The following is an 18,891-nucleotide window of genomic DNA, read 5'->3' as shown; positions in this document are numbered from 1 at the left end:
ACGCCGACAGCTACTTTGACATTCATCTTGCATCTAGCGTCACTTCTACCCTAAGTTCGTGCGTCAACCTCTCGCTACGCTAATGGAGTTTCCCGTTAGCTGGGACCTGGAACAACTAGGACTTTCGGAGAACTTCTCGGAGGAGATCCGGGCCGCAGAAATTCTTGAGCGACACGGATATCGGATATGTATTGTCGGAGATTTAGCATCAGTTGTGTACGGCTCAGATGTAGTTGTAAGTGACGTCTACATCGCTGTTGCCGATGATGCACTACGGTCCGCTCTTGAAAAGCTTCTTGAACATGGCTACTCAGAAGAAGCTCAATCAAACCTCCGATTTAGATCGAATATACCAGCAAAGGATAGCAGTTCTGGCTGGCCCGGATATCGGCTGCGGCGTTCACCACCAAGGGTAGTTGCCACAGGCATTCTGCTCATTCCCTCTTCCCTTTGGCACCTGGATGTCAATGAGTCATCTTTCTTGTCGGACACTCTTCTCTTTCCCCGATCGATGTGCCGATTTCCACGCCTTGAGCCGTATTTAAACGGTGAGATAAAATTCCTTCGCTCTTATCTAAGTAATTGTATAGCTAAGTTGTCAAATTTTAGCTTTAATATATACCATCGTTCAGCGATTAACCGACTCCAGCTTAAATCACAATCTCACTCTCTATATTCTATCTCAGTATTCTAAAATCCTCGCTCTCCTGCCCTCTGAACGCCTCTCCCAACTACCAACCGAAAGTCAGTTCTTCATCCAATTCTTTCATAAAATGCTCTTGCCCAGGAGCAAGATCAAGTTCTTTTCACTGTGGCAGAGGGTAAAAGATGGATCACTCAGCGTTAGTGATGCGATAGCCTCATTGCCACGGCAGGATATGCGTATAGCAGAAATGAAAGCGAGACAAGCTGAGATTGCGGGAAGTGCTTCGGATACTGTCAGGGCAGGCGTGCCCTGCGGAGAGGAAGTGCCGGCGTCAGGGCAAGCATGCTCTGCGGGGAGGAAGGTGCCGGACAGTGTATATTAGTTCCCTCGTCCAGACGGGCACACATAGCACAATCAACCAACATCTTCTCTCTCGCGCTTAGACGTCTCGTCTACGTGTGTCTACCCTGTGCGAGGTCCTTCCTCACAGATACGCTCGACACTACTTCGCAATATTCTGATAAAATCAGCGTTCTCAATATTCAGTCCGGCATAAGAAGTTCCTGCTCCTCACTCTCCTCAATGTCAGCCAGGCCTATCTGGCGGACGAAGGCTTCGTGTTTCTGGCGCGGCAGTGCTTTTATCAATCCGTCTGCCGGCATCCCCGTGGCGGGCATCCAGTTAATCCTAAGTCGGTCTTCTTGAACCTCCTGTTGAAGCTAGTGGTGGTGAACATCGACGTGCTTGAGCTTAGTCGTAAGCTACGGAAATTCCTTTGTCAAGAACCGAATCGTTCGCTGATTATCACATGAAAGGTCAAGCTCATGTCCGGGATCAAGCCGAATATCCTGGAAGAAACGTTTCCACCTGTATGTTTCCTTTGCCACATAAGACAGAGCCAGTAATTCTGCCCTGATGCTCAAAGTTGTAACCGTCTTCCGCCCATGTATAACTCTATCCTTTCCCCTGGTGCATTTCGTCCTACTGTTATTGATAAGGGCTGGCTAATAGAATCAATAGGATTAATGTTCTGTGACCATACGCGTACTTTTGATTATGGTGTTCGCGCACGGTCCAACTCTCGTAGGCGTCACCAGGGGAAGAGACAGGCTTTAAACACTTTTAAGAAAGCTAAGCTATAGGTTCCCAGGGCTTATTAATGCGATTCTTGTATGATACTAGGACCTTTAATATCTTCTATTATTGTAGATAGAGCAAACTAAGAATTACCAAAAACTGTAATTTATCTCTAGCGGCTTGAGGCAGGTGTTATTTACAGGTAACGTGAGCGATAGGTTGGCTTGGAATATCAAAATTGCGCACAGACGAGATTTGTTAGGAACCGTCATAACTATGCCGACCGTCATAACCCTATTGCTCACGTTATAGCTGTAATTTACGAAAAAAAATTTGTCTCTCAGTCAATGTGCCTAGTGCAGGATACGGCCAAGCCTGAGCCAAGATCGAAAGAAATGATTGTTCCTGGAAGTACTAGTGAGGGGTGCGTAGCCAGACGTTGGTGCGGCGCTATTTTTGAATTTTCTCATCGAGACAAGCTCATCTAACGAGGCACCAATAGATCGCCGACAGGCATGGAAATTGCGGGGTAAACCTTCTCCGCCGCAGCTGAACATTGTGTGGCATGTTCCGACCAGTCACAACACCACAAAGCGCTCCAGACCGCGAACGCGGTCTCTATCGACAGGCGCAGCTTTCTTGCCCATTCTGGTGGTAATATTCGCCAAGAATTCTCGTGCAGACGCCCACTGTGTTCAGCTCACCTGACCTGGAGGCTGCTGTCAACGAAACCTCCCTCGCGCGCTATTGGATATTTGGGTAACTCGACAGAATCTCCTAATCTTACATGTGCGACTTCATAATTGAGTGGCTTAGGAAGTGCAAATTGAGGCGGGGGATAAGTTTGAAGCCCTAATTTCGCAAACACGACCGACCAAAACCCATTGTCGCCTTGAGCCATGACATTCGTCAAGAGTCTTACACGAGAATGACCACGTTCCCTAAACATCCCGCTTTAGATAAGTTTTCTCAGCCGGGCTTGTGAACACGATGGGTATACACTGCTCTGTGGAACAGCATCGTGCGCCATAAAGCCACGAACTCAACGCTCACACAGGAGCTCACATGGCACGATCGAGAGGTACACCCAGTATTGCTTTAGGCCCAGCCCTTACCCACCCAGGTATATGAGATATTATAATTGGCAAACCTATGCTGCAGCATAAATCTCTAGTTACATGTACACAATCGGAATGGCCAGAAAGAGAGATTAAACCGCGTCCTTGAGACCTCGCAGACCCCAGCTCTTCTTGGATCATCCCGTCTTGGTGGAACTTTTCTTCAACTGAATTCTCGACCATACCCTCTGTCCTGTATTTAATGAGCCTTCATCCTCGCTGCACTTCGAAGCAACTACAATCAACGATTCTGTCAGGACCTTGAAGCTACCAGCGACTGGTCCCAAACTAAGTCCAACAGAGAACAGTGAGTCAGCTTTCATCAATTATTCTGCACATATTCTTACTCAATTATAGAGTTCTGTCGACAAATCCCACCATGCATATCCCAACAGCACGCTCGCTATCCCTTCTTCACCATGCCGCCATTGCCTCTGTCTCCTGGTCTCGTGGCCGCCTCGATCTCTTCGGGCTAGGAACCAACAACCAAATGTATCACAAGGCATGGAGCGGCGCATGGTACCCCTCGCAGACCGGCTGGGAAGGAATCGGAGGAGTGTTTGCCAGTATTCCGTCTGCCGTGTCCTGGGGAACTAACAGGCTCGACATTTTCGGACTCGGCACGGACAATCAAATGTATCATAAAGCCTGGAATGGCGCGTGGTATCCTTCACAGACGGGATGGGAGGCGCTCGGCGGGAGGTTCGCCAGCCCACCGGAAGCCGTCTCCTGGGGCGCGGACCGACTGGATATCTTTGGCCTCGGAACCGATAACCAGATGTATCACAAAGCCTGGAGTGGAGCGTGGTATCCCTCACCGACGGCCTGGGAGCCGCTTGGCGGTGTGTTCAGCAGTCCTCCGGAAGTTGTCTCGTGGTCTCCAAACCGCCTGGACATCTTTGGGCTAGGCACCGACAACCAAATGTACCACAAAGCTTGGGGTGGCAACGCCTGGTATCCCTCAGCAACGGGCTGGGAGGCTCTTGGCGGTGTTTTCTCCAGCCCACCTGCAGCAGTGTCCTGGGGCCCGAACCGGCTTGACATCTTCGGCCTCGGCACCGACAATCAGATGTATCACAAGGCTTGGGACGGACATGCGTGGTATCCCTCACAAACGGGCTGGGAGGCGCTTGGTGGAACCTTCTCCAGCCAACCAGCTGTCGTCTCGTGGGGAGCAAATCGTCTTGATATCTTTGGACTTGGAACCGACAACCAGATGTACCATAAGGCGTGGAATGGCAACTCCTGGCTTCCTTCAGCGACTGGGTGGGAGGCACTTGGTGGCGTGTTCAATAGCGCTCCTGAGGTTGTCTCTTGGGATAACGGCAGACTTGACATTTTCGGTCTCGGGACGGATAACCAGATGTACCATAAGGCATTCGAAGGGAGTTGGTATCCTTCGCAGACAGGATGGGAGGCAGTTGGTGGAGTATTTAACTCGGCTTAGTCCTCCAATCAACGTACAATGGTTCTATGATGCTAATTTCACTTCTTTCCTATATCTTCTACATTCCTATCTATCTTTCTTTCCTTAATAGGCATAACCAGTGAAAGGGTTTGCCAGGCTTCAACAATATTTTCTTTTGTAACTTCGAGGCTTTATTCAAATCTCAGACCTTTTCTATGTTCTCCAACCTGAGTCGTCAAGACTCGCGCCATCTTTGAACCATAATACTCAGAAAATTATGATCTTGTAAACGAAGCCGTTCCCCCGGCTGACCATGACTGCCAGCTCTATAGCCGAATTAGCCAGCTGGGTAAGCTTAGGTGAAGCCGATAACCAACCAACCTACGTACCTTTCGGAAAGTCCGTAGAAATTGAAGCCGGTTTTGAGGCCGTCAATATGCTTTCTTCGGTCATCCCGGAACAGAACCCCGCAGTACCTAAGAGGGAGTTTCCGGGTGCCCGTATAGAGGCCTGGCGAATGATTTATTCATTTAATGAATATTAGCTATGAAGGCTGCATGTAAATTTAAATGCTCTGGATAGAATAGGTCAATAAACGGCCAGCTTCTAGGCACGGCGATGTATACTTCGATATGGGTGTTCGAATAGTCAGGAGTTCACGGCGGGCGGGCGGTCGATCAACCAACGACTTTTAACCGTTGATTGATTGAGTTGAGACTTGGCAACCCTACTCAATCAACTGCGAGCTTGCAGATCTTAGTAATCAATCAATTTAGAAGGCCTAGTTGAGTTAAATTGATTGAAGCTTAAGCGAGGCAAAAAGGCGGCAGATAAATAATCAGGGCAGCAGCTAGGGCGGAAAGGTAAGCAGGAAGGTAGGCAGAACGGCTAGAACACCACGCCAAGACTGGTGATAGTTGCTAACAAAGCCAGCAGGAAGGTATGAAGGGCAGTAGGTACTGATTTAGAGCCACCAGAGCCATCCTCAACGATCAACTCCATGCCAAGACTTGTGATAGTCTTATCCCTTGACCCGTCGATTTGGGTCCGTAGCTTATCGACAAGTGCCGGCCAATTAGATTAACTAGATTCGATAGCCGTGCTCAGATATTTAAAACCTTTGATGTTGCTTAATTCTTATACAAAATCTCCATACAAGCTTATCCTTTGGAGTTAAGTCGCTCAATATGAGGCTACCAGCAGGCATCGTTCCTGCAGAACGGTATTTTGCAGATACTACAGCCGAATTGAGTCAGTGGTTGAATTCTATATAGAGCACGCGTAGTCTTGATCCCGGTGTTCGGGCACAGACCACATACTCTACGGACCCCGATGGGTGAAGGGATATAAGCCAGTTAAATCTGGTTGCAATCAACTCAGTCGACTACAGTCTGCTTATCAAACCTTCAACTCAATTAACCAAAGGCCTCCGGTTGATTGAATTGATTGATCCCCCACCCTGCAGGAGTTATCCTTTGTCGGTATGCCTTATTAGCACATGCAAGCAGTGCATAAATCCGATCTCGTGGATCGCTCATGTGCTGTTGCTCGAAGCAGGTAGTAAATTCCGCCTAGCTAATAGATTCGAAATTAGTAGTAATTTAGTAGTAATTATTTTCTCGAGAGGTTTTAGATACGCTCATGGTCGTGATATGCCTTCAGAACAAAAACTATCGTTGCTTGACTTGAAATAACTGTTCAGGGGCTCATCGAGAGTAGTGGATCACGAGAGAGAGGCCCGGAGGTAAAACATCCTACTCATGAATGGTCACAATTAGTAAGCTAGATAATGTTTAGGATCATAGTAGAGGCTGACCCCATTCTCCATTCCTAATATGTATCGACTCGAAATTTGAGGCATCCCTACATCGTTTATAATAGTGCCCGGTCGACTGGACAACAACACGCCGACTCAGTCCATCCGGGCTCTCCTTCTACTAGCTCATTGCACTGATCCCGACATATTCCCTAGCTCGACCATGACCATTCCAGCTCCATTTGCACCTTGCGAGCCTGGGCTTGTGTTGTTGAAGACGTTGGAGGAGCCTGGTGGCTAGTCTACTTTGTTTTGCATATCGGAGATATGTATGAACGGTGAACGCTGGTCTCACCGCACCCGATGGCGGCCAAGGTGATGATTGAAGGATCTAAGGCTAGTCTAAAGGGTAATGGGCCTGTGTGCGGCGAAGAGTTGGTGAATGATGAAGGTATTGACGGCAGAAGATTACTACAGGCAGTGGAGGATTGATGGCTGATCGAGCTGTCTATGCTGCCGGGCGGGGAGTGAAGCCACGGCAAATTCCGTCACCCACGACATTTCACCAAAGCCGGAACAGTCACAGCAAAGTGACTCCGAGGGCTGCTAAAATCCCAACTTCTCCAAATTTTTGACCCTCTCCACCTCGGATGCGCAAAGATGTCTGCCGCCAAAGCTACTGTCGATGCTCTCGATCCGAGCAACAGCTCCAAAAATACTCTAAAAATCGAGAATGTGAGTGAAAGCTCCCCGCAATGCCCCACGCGAGCTTGTATAACAGGTCTAATCTCCTTTCTTTAGACCGAAAAGCGCGACAACCTCATAACCATTGAGAAAATATACCAGAAAGTATGGGCAAACACCAAAGTTTTCGAAAGTAACGCCCCAACTACGGCTGAAGTTCCCTTCCACTCCATATCCCCCGCCCAACTCCGCGCACAACAGCCCAAGTTCTTTGGCACCATAGCTTATCCTTATATGAACGGTACTCTGCATGCAGGCCATGGTTTTACCATCTCGAAGATTGAGTTCGCCGCGGGCTGGGCCAGAATGCAAGGCAAACGCGCACTCTTCCCTTTGGGTTTCCACTGCACTGGCATGGCTATCAAAGCATGCGCAGACAAGCTGGTGCGCGAGGTTGAGATGTTTGGGAAATTTTTTGAAGGCTATAAAGAGGAAGATGTAACGGACGAAAGCAAGGCGGAGGCTGTGCCTGTACCTACACAGGCTCAGACTAAGGAGGATGTGACAAAGTTTATGTCAAAGAAGGGCAAAGTCGCAGCCAAGTCGGTGAAAGCCAAGTACCAATTTCAGATTATGTTGGCTCTTGGTCTTCCTTTGGAGGAAATCCATCGGTTCGCAGACCCTTATCACTGGATTGAGGTCTTTCCAGATGCAGGCAAGCAGGATCTCGCAAAGTTCGGACTGAGGATTGACTGGCGGAGATCTTTCGTAACAACCGATGCGAATCCATATTACGATGCTTTTGTGCGGTGGCAGATGAACCGGCTTAAACAGCTCGGGAAGATCAAATTCGGGAAGAGATACACGGTTTACTCGCCCAAGGATGGTCAAGCTTGTTTGGACCATGACCGTAGCCAAGGAGAAGGCATCAATGTACAGGAGTACACGGGCATAAAGATGAAAGTATTGGAATGGCCAGAAGGAGCAAAGAAAATTGTTCAAGGAGCAGTTCCGGAGGGTGGAAACGTGTACTTTGTGCCTGCCACCTTACGACCGGAGACGATGTACGGTCAGACTTGTTGTTTTGTTGGTCCCAAGATCACCTACGGCATCTTCAAAGTTTCGGACAACGAGTATTTCTTCCTTTCAGATCGCGCTGCGCGAAATATGGCGTTCCAAAGCATATTTCCCGAATGGGGCATTTTCCCTAAGGTTGCGGAGCTCCAAGGAGCAAATGTCATCGGCACTTTGGTCAATGCCCCTCTCTCAGTTCATAGCAATGGTGTCAGAATTCTACCTATGGAGACAGTCAAGGCGACGAAAGGAACAGGCGTTGTTGCATCAGTTCCCTCTGACAGCCCAGATGACTATGCCACAGTAGTTGACCTGGCCAAGAAATCGGACTACTACGGCATCAAGAAGGAGTGGGCAGAACTGGAAATCGTTCCCATCATTGAGACACCCTCTTATGGCAATCTCACAGCTCCCACACTAGTTAAACAGATGAAAATCAACTCTCCAAAAGACGCTAAGCAGCTCGCAGAGGCCAAGGAACTGGCATACAAGGAAGGCTTCTACCAAGGAAAAATGATTTATGGCGAGTTCAAAGGTCGACCTGTGCAAGAGGCAAAAGAGCTTGTGCGGCAAACATTAATTGATTCTAGGAATGCTTTTAACTATGCCGAACCAGACGGACTTGTTATCAGCAGGTCTGGAGATGAGTGCGTAGCTGCACATCTGGATCAGTGGTATCTGAATTACGGAACAACGGAGAACGGCGGTGATGGCGAGTGGTGCGATCAAGTTTTCAAACACGTCGATGGCGAGCTTAATACCTTCTCCTCCGAAGCAAAACACCAATTTGAGCAGACCCTTGGTTGGCTAAGCCAATGGGCTTGCGCTAGATCTTACGGTCTCGGCTCGAAATTGCCCTGGGATCACAAGGTAATGGTTGAATCACTGAGTGATAGCACTATCTATCCATCCTACTACACCATCGCACACTATCTTCATAAAGACCTCTTTGGAAAGGAGCCAGGCTTGGGTAATGTTACACCTGAGCAGATGACGGACGAAGTCTGGGACTATGTCTTCACGAGAAGGGACGACGTACAGACTAGCATAAGTAAAGAGACTTTACAATCGATGCGCAGGGAATTCGAATACTGGTATCCACTCGATCTACGGGTTTCCGGAAAAGATCTCATTCAGAATCACCTGACATTCTTCCTCTACATCCATATTGCTCTGTGGCCCAAGGAATACTGGCCCCGAGGTATCCGTCCGAATGGCCATCTCCTCCTCAACGGCGAAAAGATGAGCAAGAGTACCGGCAACTTCCTTACCCTCCGCGAAGCCGTAGGTAAATTTGGCGCCGACGCAACGAGAGTTGCAATTGCAGATGCAGGAGATGCCATTGAAGACGCCAACTTTGAGGAGACTGTTGCTAACAGCAGCATTCTGAAGCTATATGAACTGAAGAAATGGTGTGAGGAGATGATTAATGACGCGACCCTGGTGGATTCAGCGGAGCAGTACATCGAGGTGCGGGACAACAACCGGGTCAAGAATATTGACACGGTGCAACGGACAGGTGAGAAAGGCTTCTGGGACCAGCTTTTCGAGAACGAGCTTAATGCACTTGTTCAAGATACTGGGGTGCAATATGATGGGTAAGTCTAAAATGCCAACTTTCAATAGTTTTACTGACCAATTCATCTAGCATGCTCTTTAAGAGCGCTCTCAAGTCTGGTTTCTACGACTTCACCGGTGCCCGTGACTTTTACCGCGAAGTTACTAAGGCGGCGGGCATCGGCATGCACCATGACCTAGCAAGGCGGTATATCGAACTCCAAGCTCTTCTGCTTACGCCTGTGGCGCCTCACTGGGCTGAGTATATTTGGCTTGAGGTGTTGAAGAAACCAGAGACAATCCAAAATGCCCTGTACCCCGAAGTTCCTGCTACTAACCCAAGTCTTGCAGCTGCGCAGTCGTATATCCGCACCACAACGTCTAACATCACCTCCGCGGAAGGCGCACAGATTAAGAAACTGTCGAAGGGCAAGACCGCCTCGTTCGACCCGAAGCAGCCCAAGAAGCTCACCATTTTCTGTGCGAAGGACTTTCCCGCCTGGCAGGAGAAGTACATCTCGCTAGTCCGTGATGAGTTAGAGAAGCTTGGTGTTGTTGATGCCAAGACTGTCAGCAAGAATATTGAGAAGACCGACATGAAGAAAGCCATGCCGTTCGTCCAGGGCCTGAAGAAACGCCTTGATGCAGGCGAGAGCAAGACCGAGGTCTTTAACAGGAAGCTGCCGTTTGAGGAGCTAGTGGTGTTGAAGGAAATGGTGCCTGGGCTGAAGCAGGCGGTGCAAAAGTGTCACACAGTGGAAATCATAGCGGTTGAGGAGGGAGGCAAGATAGGGGTTGTGGTCGAGGCCGGAGAGCAGAGGAAAGACTTGCCGCCTGTTGCTGAGGGAGCAGTTCCAGGTGGCCCCACGTTCTATTTCGAAAATCTGTGAGATGAAAAAGTTGCATTATGCGGGAAAAAAAGGGTTAGCTAGCACGATGGCGTATAATGGGCATGTGTGCGATGCAATGGTATGTTCGGAAAATAACGTAGAACTAGATGAGATTGAATGTGTAAAGAGACACGAATCCTTTACCGCCACTCTACCATGCCTAAATTAGCTAGGTACCTAGACCTGGTTTTTCCGCGAGTCTTCGAAGGCTTCCTCCCAATTCTAGCGAGCGAGCGTCACAATCATGTTTTAGTGGTGCAGCCGGGGACAAGGTTTTAATTTCAACAATTTAGCAAGGCAATAACGATGAAGAATCTGCCACCAACTCTGATAAATGCTGAATGGATTATAGTAAAGGTTCTTTGGTAGGGGCATCACTGAAGGTGTGTATGTGCACAACTCTGGAAGAGCTGTGGTAATCACGTGATCTAGATGATATCTATAGATTCGTCACCTACAAGCACCTCCGTCTTACGGAGTCTTTCTCAGGTTATTTCATCCGTGCACCTGCGTGATTGAATAGAGATGATTTGCATTTAGAGCGATGTGTCACGCGGTGACAAACTTTGCACCAGCCAGGCACGAAAAGGCTATAACTCAGCCTGGGGCCCCGAGGCTGTGACGGACCAACACCTAACCTCAGCTTTCCTTTACTACTTGCCATCGTCTTACTCTTTGGACTTCCAGACTCTGGTTTGGCTAGACGGTCGTGTTGCTAATATCAAACTGCTTCATATCGCTACCTCAAGCCAGAACAAGTACCAAAACCCCTTACCTCTTCAAAGCCTAGATAGCTTTAATAGTGCCTCTCCCAAAGTATGATTTTTTTACAGGCACTGTAGTGAGCCACGCTGACCTCAATCTAGATGTTACGCTTGAGTGGGCCGTCTCCACATACCGGTGGGCTGCTAGCCACTGCAACTCCTCCATACGCTTCAATTATCTGCACATTTCGACATTGAAACCTTAGCCTTTGCGCAAGGGGCCCCTGGATATGATTAATGCCACTCGCTTTCCCCTGCCGGCACGTCTTTCATACCACAAGACTATTTGAGCGGCAGTCCGCTCTGATAACAATTTTGGGGATGGATCAAGCCAGAACAGTATCCGCAGCCGAAAGGAGGGCTTCAGCCTCAAGAGTATATTTCACATCATCACATTATCTAGTTAGAATACTACAGAGAGTTGCCAATAGCCGGTTCATGTCCTCCACGCATCGAACTTGATATGATACTCTAGCACGCACGTTAGGGAACTGTCTCATATCGAGATCATTGTACTAGTACCATTCCCCTTACTTTTGGGCCTCTTGCTACAGTTTTAGCTGGTATTTCAGCTGAGGGGTTGAATCTCAATTAGAAATTGCTAACCGATTAGGTATTCGAGATAAGCATTGATATCATCAAGCTACCCTTCGAGACCTGCCAATGTGGTTTCAACGTTCTTGACAGGCAACTAGTCATGCCAAGTGGGAGATCATTATGCAGGAAACTCCGTCTTCGACCAATCACCATTATTCGCTTACAATGAAGTTTGCCACTCACCTGTAGCATTAGAGCCGGGAGCACCTTCCCCCGGCCTATGGCGTCGCCTCCTGTAGGAGACTTGGGTTAGCCGTAGGCTGGCATATAAGCAAGAATCTCGCAGTGGTACTGCTGGTAATGCGAGAAACTTATCTTGAATATACAGATTTGGTTGACGAACGAGTTCTGATCACAGGTTTTACCATGGACAACGCCGACAACGACCACCACAACCCGCCGTATGCGGACAAGCGTAAGAATGACTTCGCAATAGTTACTAATCAGAACGCTACGATTGATGGGTCTGGAATCACCAATGGCAGAGATCGCACTCCATGGGCGTCACCAGCGGACTTTGATAAGAAAAGCGAGCTATTGATTGCTTTGTACGAAAATCTGTCACTGGTTGAGGTTATGAGGATCATGGAAGAAGATCACGGCTTTCGTGCAACGTATGTAATCCAGTTCCTTTCTGTCCAGCGATGAACCGAGACCTACAAAGCTGATATGTCTTTTAGTGAGTGCCAATACAAGAAAAAGTTCAGCCAGTGGCGGCGAGAGGGCAGAGTGTCCGCGAAACGGTACACACCAGTCGAGCTGCAAGCAATGAGTCGGAAGGCCAAACAACGCAAGATGGAGGGGAATAAGGAGTCTGCACTCTTCTACCGAGGCAGACATGTTCAACTTGATAGGATTGGGCGATTTGAGAAGCGGAATTTTAGGGATTGCGACATTGGTCAAACTCCCGAATCCCGTACGCATCCTCATCTTTCTGGTCCTCGGAAACCTCGTATGATTTATTGATTTCGGACTTACGATTAAATACCGTACGCAGAAACCCCATCAGCCATTAGCTGCCGTACGCCATCGGTTATCGGAGCGTCTCCATCCAACGCCCCTGACGGAGAAGACACGTGTATGGAGTCGATCACTAGCCGGATCCCAGCTATGATTGTTCCCACAAAGGATAACATGGCTAATATGAGCTCGTCGCCATCATCCAGTGGTCCCGCAGACTCCTTACCCAAGAAGAGCGCAGAGCAACTACCTTCGGAGGCCAATTTTGCCGATGATGTCTTCCAATCGTATGTTCAAGAACTTTGGGAGGCATACTCTGCAAGCCGATATGGCCCGGATTCAAACGAACGCGTCCAAACCGCTATATCACAAATGATCGAACTTCTCAACAACTTTTCGCTAATAACTGGTGACCTCTCATTCGTGTCAGTGGATGCTAAGGACATGTACCAGCTATGGGAGCTGTCTAACAGGCTTTGGCTGAGCCATAGCAAGCAAGCTAGGTCTCTACAGAAGTGCTTGGAGAAATGTGCTGGCAGACTTCAACTAGAACAACCGTCTTCAGCCCTGATAACGAGCAACAAGTCCGGTGCTGGTCTCTTATCCGCCGAACTAGGATACATAGCTCCGGTAGAACAGAGCAAGCACTTAGCATTCTGCGTAAGTATATCGTCCCTCCGTCTTCAAAGACTTTAGTTGCTCACTATTAGCTTCCTCAGTGTCAATGCGGAGCAGGTCCATATATGTGGCCCTTCAACGTTGGTTGCGTCATGGCAAATTGCATAGACCATAAATTTTGCAGAGAATGCCTTATTGAGTTCAACAATCTTGGCGAACCAGCACGACAGGCTAACATTATTAAGGGAAGGCCAATGGTAGGTGATAAGAGCCTCACTGCCCTCAGGCTCAGTGTCGGTTGAGGAGTCCTTTTACCTTATCGGGTCTTTCCTTCTCTATCGTTGATTCGTTGCTTTGTCCTCAGGATCCTATCTTACATACATGAGGACGAGAAGCGGTGCATAGTCATACCATACACTTACATAAACGATCACGATAAATATTTATGGCCATACGAAATTCTCCTGCGCACGTGTTCGACTTATTGCAGCCTGAAATTTACTTTAACTTTCACATCATATCATCTGTATCATGATCAAGCACTACAATCATGAACAGAGAGGACAATTTCACTAATGATTCAGAAGATGACCCTAACGAAGACACAAGCATACAGACTAGATCCAACGCCGCTTCATACTAGTGCCAATATCAACCGTCTTGCATGATTGTGACGTCTGGACAAACGGAAATAGTTGACAAATACTCTTGAATCTGCGCATATAATATGTTTCACTAACTTCATAAATCCCCACTTTCCGTCATGAAGACTAGCCAAGGAACACAATACAAGTGGCCAAGTGCGGAGAGGATGGCTGTCTTTGAAGGTGCCTTCGGGCCAACAATTTAGCTTTCGGCGGTGGACAGTGGATTTCGCCGTATACACCCTTTTCTTGCATGTGCTTAAACACTCGTTATATCCCTTGCTTTGTAAAGTCACTGGCCTCGATTTTCAGGCTCCCTCGCAGTGGCACATGTCTAACCGATCTTAACACCTCTAACATGCAGATTTTCGTATGGGGAGTGATCGATATTAAGAGTTTCAATATATGAAGGGCTCACCGTATTTCTCCCGAAAGCCTTTGATTTACAAGAGGATGAATGTTCATCTTAGATGTCGAATAAACATTACCTCAATGCCGGCTGTCGGATCTAGCCTTTCTGGGCAAACACGCTTCTACCTCATGATCAATTATAGATTCATGTATGGACACTTAAGTAGAACATTGATGGACACTGTAACACTGTTAACTGGATCGTTTATTACTAAGTTATAAATCGGGCTCCCTGGGCATTGATTGCCTTTCTGCGGATCTTATCCACGAGGAGTTCGCCAAGACAACTCGAATCGAAAAACCAGTTGAGCACAGACCATGACTTCCTCTTCGACAATCCTCTTCGGCATTTGCGATCGCGTTATTCGACACGAATACTCTGGATCGATGCGATTCGCATCAACCAAGCCGGCAACTACGAAAAGAGCGATCAAGTCAGGCCGATGGCCCGCATATATGAGCGAGTCAGCTTGGCATAGATTTCCATTAGCGAGGAGATAGGCACAGCGCTCCGGGAATGGAAATACTCTCATACTCTCATTTCTCACGAGCGATGTTAGTTTCGAGTCTGGGACATCGTGAACGCAGAACGATCCGAAGCTCGTGCGTGCGGCCCTGGACGATATTCTGAGTAGAGATTATTTCAATCGGCTTTGGGTCGTACAGGAAGCAGCATTGTCGTGGCGAACAAGGCTTTTTGCGGGAAGTGCGAATACGATTTGGACGGCCGGATCCTCGGCATTTCGTTTTCTTAAAGGGATGAAGTTTGCAGCGACCACTCCTGAATGGGAGAAGGCTGGGCTTAGCGACGTGGATTTGACTCCGCTTGAAGATGTGCTTGAGCTGGAGGTGAGGGGTGTAGATAAAAAAGGAACCTGGCCCGAATCGGAAGTTGTCGACGTTGCTTATGCAATGAGTCATAGGCAATGTGTTAACCCACATGATAGAATTTACGGTGTTTTGGGCCTTGCTTCCGATGGTGCTGCTATCCAGCCAGATTACACCATACCAGTCGAAGAAACATTCAAAGACCTGTATCGGTATATCCGAGTAAACTACCTGGGAGACCAGTATAAAGTGATGGTGCGATTAAGGAAGTTCATCGTCCTGGATTGTGCAGTACTCCCGGTTTCTCGGCGCGGGAACAGGCTCAGGAACTTTGCTTGTGCGTGAGCTTGTGATGTAGACTTGGGACGGGAGGCTTTGGGGAATACGTTTCCCAGCGCTCAATACCTCAGAGTAGTGCTTGGTAGACAGCCTTTGAAAAGAGGGACTAAGCTAGTAGTCATTAGGGCAGTCCTCTGGACGGGAGGCGATGAGGGTATTATAAATGGTGATACTGGAGTTTTGTGTACAGCGGGTTGTTGTATCATAGACAGATTCTCATTCCAAACCACTGCCGGGACAAATCTTACTCATGACCTCTTCATACCGCTTCCCAACAGCAATGCCTTCTTCCAGTGACTTAGGAATATCCGGACAGTCATCCACACTCGTATAGAATTGAGCGCCAAACTCTTTGAGCACCGCGCAGCGCTCGTCCATAGTAAATGCCATGATGGCTTTGGCTTGCTCTTGATGCTGACTTTCCATGCTGTACCTCTTTAGTACCCAAACCCCACCGGTGGATGGATACCCGACATAGAGAATCGGTGGATATTCTGGGTAAGGTGTGCCACTCCACGCCTCATTATCCTTTTTCCGCTCGTAAGCCTCACTTCTCCACCACCTGGCACCTAAGCGCAAAATCTGGTAGGCAAATTCATCCTCCTCGCGGGGGTCAGAGGATGTTTTGGCAGGCTGGGAGCGGGAAAGGCCAAGCCAGTCTAGTTCCACGCCTGTGAAAGAACGGGTAACAATGCCACCTTGAGATGGATAGGCAGTTGCATGGCAATTGATGGTGCCAAATTCAGTGCGTATTGTGCGGTCTTTAGGCGTATCTGGAGTGCAGTCGTCCCATGATTCTTGAACGTGATCTGGGTTGATTGGCTTCTCATCCGCTATTGACGGATGTTTCTTTGAGAAGAACGAGAACATGGAGAATTATAGTAGAAGCGGACAACTAATATACTCAGGTCAGATGTTCGCTGCTCCCTGTTGAGTAACTCATGTTCGCTCACTCTCGGCTTAGGGCTTATTTCCTTTGGCTCAGGTTGAAGCGGCGACTCTCAGATCCAAAGACGGAAATGGGCGTTGGTGAGCTCACTTTTTGTTAGGGAATAGAGGTATAGTGATGCCCTATACCAACACCGCTAAGTCAGAGAGCATAGCTCAGCCTATTTCTGGATGTTTTTGATCAGGATATCAGTCAATGCAAGGGCCAGGATGGACTTTGGGTTGAGATCTGTATGGTGGGTAGCTTCAATCATGAATTCCGTGTCGTTAGGCGGAGTCGAATGAGGCTGTCGTCAAGTTGTCATTTAGGACAAGTCTGTTGGTGAACGGTAGATGCTAACAACCATCTCACATACGTGGTTGCCTGATGTCGAATGTAAGATGAGGAAGAATCCTTAGACTTAATCCCCCACAATCTGCACAGGCCACCTTCACGTCTGAGCTCGTGAGCCTTCTTTCGGGGCCGGGGGAGTCTACTTTTAACTGCACCGTGCTGATTTGACCACACCACGGGAGCTACCGTAATGCGCCAATGCCTCCATCTTGAGTATTTAAGATTACATACTAGGCTCACCAGAAGCCTCTCTACCTCAAAAGCTATTGTGAGACTATTATCAGCCAACTCAGCTGAAAAATCGGCATCGAACACGGTCGTGCGTACAGGTCGGCGCGACCACGCTAAAATGTCGGCCCGATAGGCGAAACCTCCGCCTACCACACCAAACCCCACCCTGCCTCTCTTAATTTGACCTTACCTTTTACTTTATCTTTTCTTATATATATATCTTAAATCTATTATAAATCTATTTTTTAATATAATAATTATTACCTTAAAGAGCTATATAAGCTATTTATAGTGTCACGGCACTGACCTGACACGTTGTTATGATTCAGTGTTGTCATGACACGAGCACGGACCTGACCCCTGAGCGACGTGTATATATACCACCTCACCTCCTACATAGATCCTCACACGACATCGTTTGTCAATTATATACAGTCACCTCGTATATCGTACCTTGACAGTCCGCACGTACTGTGACATATAGCCTATTTTATAGTAATTTTAATAGTTTAAGCTATTTATAAAGTGTTAGCGACTCAGTCAATCGAGACATAAGTACGGCAAAATGGTCGCGCAAGCCTATACGATTGGATTGTCTATAAACGAGAATCTAAAGCTAAAGAAAGGAAAGGAGAAGAAGGGGAGCGCCGCTCGAAGCTATATACGATCTTCGCGTCACGTGACCGCAATATGCGGCAATCTATGGCAACTTGCCGGTGCGTAGTTCTGCCAAGTTCTGCCAGTGCCGTAACATTACCCCCCCCTCTAAAAAAGCCTGCCCTTAGGCTTTGCCGCTAAAAGTCTTAGCAAGAGAATCTAACTAATTAGACAACTTTAACCGCCGGTCGAAGTTCTTAGATATCTTAACACCTTATATAATTAAGAAATTTCTAGGGCGTTTTTGTCCTTATATTCTTCTGGTAACTTATTATCTTTATTATACTAGTATTCTATCTACTTATCTAGGTACTTTAGCGGTCCGGGTTTATTAGGGTAACGGCTATAGAACTTCTAAAGCTTATAGGGGCTACCTATAAAGTTCTATATAGGGTACTAAGTAGGGTCTGGGTTATATCCTTTCTAACTAATATAATACTTTAACGTTCCCTTTATAAGTTTATAGGCTAGTATTTCTTTAATTTCCTATTTATTATTATCGTTAACTTAAATTAATAGGGGAGGTTTATTTTTTTATCTAGGCAGTAGGTTATTTGTAGCTTTCTATAGCTTATCTAGTAAAAAGATAGGGTGGACTTTAATTAAGTCTAGAAGCTTAACCTTGTACAAATTACCTACTTTATTAAAAATCTTATACGGTCCTACTATCTTATAGTTTAGCTTATAGCTAGGCCGTTCTATCTTTTAGTTCTTTGTTATAACCTAGACTATATCGCCTATAGTAAAGTTAGGCTCGCGCCTATACTTATTTACCTACTATTTTATTAATTTCTAGGCCTTTTTTAGGTTTATATGGGCTACTTTCTAAGCTTCTTCTAAGCGCTTAGCGTACTACTAGGCTTCCTTATAAGATAGTTTTTCGCGTACAGTCTAGGGCCCTTCTAGTCTTTCCCAGTTAAAGCTTATATAGGGTAGGTAACCTATTTCTAGTTAAATAGGGGCAAATCCGGTAAAGTTGTGGGGTAGGGTTGCTTAGGCGTAGTCTATTAAGGGTAATAGTTTAGCCTAGTTATCCTAGAAGTAGTTAACGAAAGGCTGAAGTCTCTAGTCTAAGTATTAATTTATAATCTCCGTTTAACCGTCTATCTAGGGGTAATATGCCGTAGAAAGCTTTAGCTTAATACCTAGGATTTAGGTAAACTTATTCTAAAAGGCTAATATAAACTACGGCCCGTGGTTAGATATAATAGTATCTAGTAGTCCGTAAATTTAGTAGACGTAGTAGATATATAGTTAGGCTACCTCTTTAGTATTAATATTCTTATAATAGGGAATTAAGAACGGGCGCTTACTAAAGCGGTTAACTAGGATTATAACTATATTATATCT

At 47.1% G+C, this 18,891-nt stretch overlaps 6 protein-coding genes across 6 annotated transcripts; 5 read left to right on the top strand and 1 right to left on the bottom strand.

The window, feature by feature from the left end:
* Positions 1 to 220: 220 nt before the first annotated feature.
* On the top strand, positions 221 to 932 carry K441DRAFT_439834 (uncharacterized protein; the record flags this gene model as incomplete). Its single annotated transcript, XM_067641666.1, has 2 exons — positions 221 to 548; positions 610 to 932. Coding segments are annotated over 2 exons (651 nt in total), but the record flags the coding sequence as incomplete, so codon positions are not given.
* A 1,930-nt stretch (positions 933 to 2,862) lies between these two features.
* K441DRAFT_119708 (fucose-specific lectin) lies at positions 2,863 to 4,425 on the top strand. The gene is made up of 2 exons (XM_067640007.1): positions 2,863 to 3,148; positions 3,199 to 4,425. Exon 2 carries the CDS (start codon positions 3,221 to 3,223, stop codon positions 4,286 to 4,288), a length of 1,068 nt encoding a protein of 355 aa, XP_067503934.1. The 5' UTR covers positions 2,863 to 3,148; positions 3,199 to 3,220; the 3' UTR covers positions 4,289 to 4,425.
* A 2,157-nt stretch (positions 4,426 to 6,582) lies between these two features.
* K441DRAFT_636835 (leucyl-tRNA synthetase) lies at positions 6,583 to 10,674 on the top strand. The gene is made up of 3 exons (XM_067646492.1): positions 6,583 to 6,740; positions 6,807 to 9,361; positions 9,412 to 10,674. The coding sequence occupies exons 1-3, from the start codon at positions 6,666 to 6,668 to the stop codon at positions 10,208 to 10,210; spliced, it is 3,429 nt and encodes a 1,142-aa protein (XP_067503933.1). The 5' UTR covers positions 6,583 to 6,665; the 3' UTR covers positions 10,211 to 10,674.
* Positions 10,675 to 11,654: 980 nt separating this feature from the next.
* On the top strand, positions 11,655 to 13,618 carry K441DRAFT_119621 (uncharacterized protein). Its single transcript, XM_067640005.1, has 4 exons — positions 11,655 to 12,185; positions 12,252 to 12,487; positions 12,569 to 13,191; positions 13,251 to 13,618. Exons 1-4 carry the CDS (start codon positions 11,872 to 11,874, stop codon positions 13,449 to 13,451), a joined length of 1,374 nt encoding a protein of 457 aa, XP_067503932.1. The 5' UTR covers positions 11,655 to 11,871; the 3' UTR covers positions 13,452 to 13,618.
* Positions 13,619 to 14,539: 921 nt separating this feature from the next.
* Positions 14,540 to 15,482, top strand: K441DRAFT_721122 (uncharacterized protein; the record flags this gene model as incomplete). Its single annotated transcript, XM_067654055.1, has 3 exons — positions 14,540 to 14,668; positions 14,695 to 14,763; positions 14,793 to 15,482. Coding segments are annotated over 3 exons (783 nt in total), but the record flags the coding sequence as incomplete, so codon positions are not given.
* K441DRAFT_119637 (uncharacterized protein) lies at positions 15,483 to 16,459 on the bottom strand. The gene is made up of 2 exons (XM_067640006.1): positions 16,325 to 16,459; positions 15,483 to 16,266 (listed from the first exon to the last, which is right to left on the bottom strand). Exon 2 carries the CDS (start codon positions 16,239 to 16,241, stop codon positions 15,588 to 15,590), a length of 654 nt encoding a protein of 217 aa, XP_067503930.1. The 5' UTR covers positions 16,242 to 16,266; positions 16,325 to 16,459; the 3' UTR covers positions 15,483 to 15,587.
* Positions 16,460 to 18,891: the final 2,432 nt, after the last annotated feature.

Source organism: Cenococcum geophilum (assembly GCF_001692895.1).
Source record: "Cenococcum geophilum 1.58 unplaced genomic scaffold K441scaffold_22, whole genome shotgun sequence".
NCBI classification, from domain to species: Eukaryota; Fungi; Ascomycota; class Dothideomycetes; order Gloniales; family Gloniaceae; genus Cenococcum; species Cenococcum geophilum.
The sequence above is the reverse complement of the archived record's forward strand: the minus strand, read 5'-3'. Positions and strand labels throughout refer to the sequence as shown.

Bases quoted from the DNA above. Each gene is read 5' to 3' on its own strand.
- K441DRAFT_119708 (XM_067640007.1), top strand. From the start codon at position 3,221: ATGCATATCCCAACAGCACGCTCGCTATCCCTTCTTCACCATGCCGCC.
- K441DRAFT_119637 (XM_067640006.1), bottom strand. From the start codon at position 16,241: ATGTTCTCGTTCTTCTCAAAGAAACATCCGTCAATAGCGGATGAGAAG.
- K441DRAFT_119621 (XM_067640005.1), top strand. From the start codon at position 11,872: ATGCGAGAAACTTATCTTGAATATACAGATTTGGTTGACGAACGAGTT. The intron at 12,186-12,251 runs GTATGTAATCCA...TATGTCTTTTAG, and splicing joins GATCACGGCTTTCGTGCAAC to TGAGTGCCAATACAAGAAAA. The intron at 12,488-12,568 runs GTACGCATCCTC...TACCGTACGCAG, and splicing joins TGGTCAAACTCCCGAATCCC to AAACCCCATCAGCCATTAGC.
- K441DRAFT_636835 (XM_067646492.1), top strand. From the start codon at position 6,666: ATGTCTGCCGCCAAAGCTACTGTCGATGCTCTCGATCCGAGCAACAGC. The intron at 6,741-6,806 runs GTGAGTGAAAGC...TCCTTTCTTTAG, and splicing joins ATACTCTAAAAATCGAGAAT to ACCGAAAAGCGCGACAACCT. The intron at 9,362-9,411 runs GTAAGTCTAAAA...CAATTCATCTAG, and splicing joins ACTGGGGTGCAATATGATGG to CATGCTCTTTAAGAGCGCTC.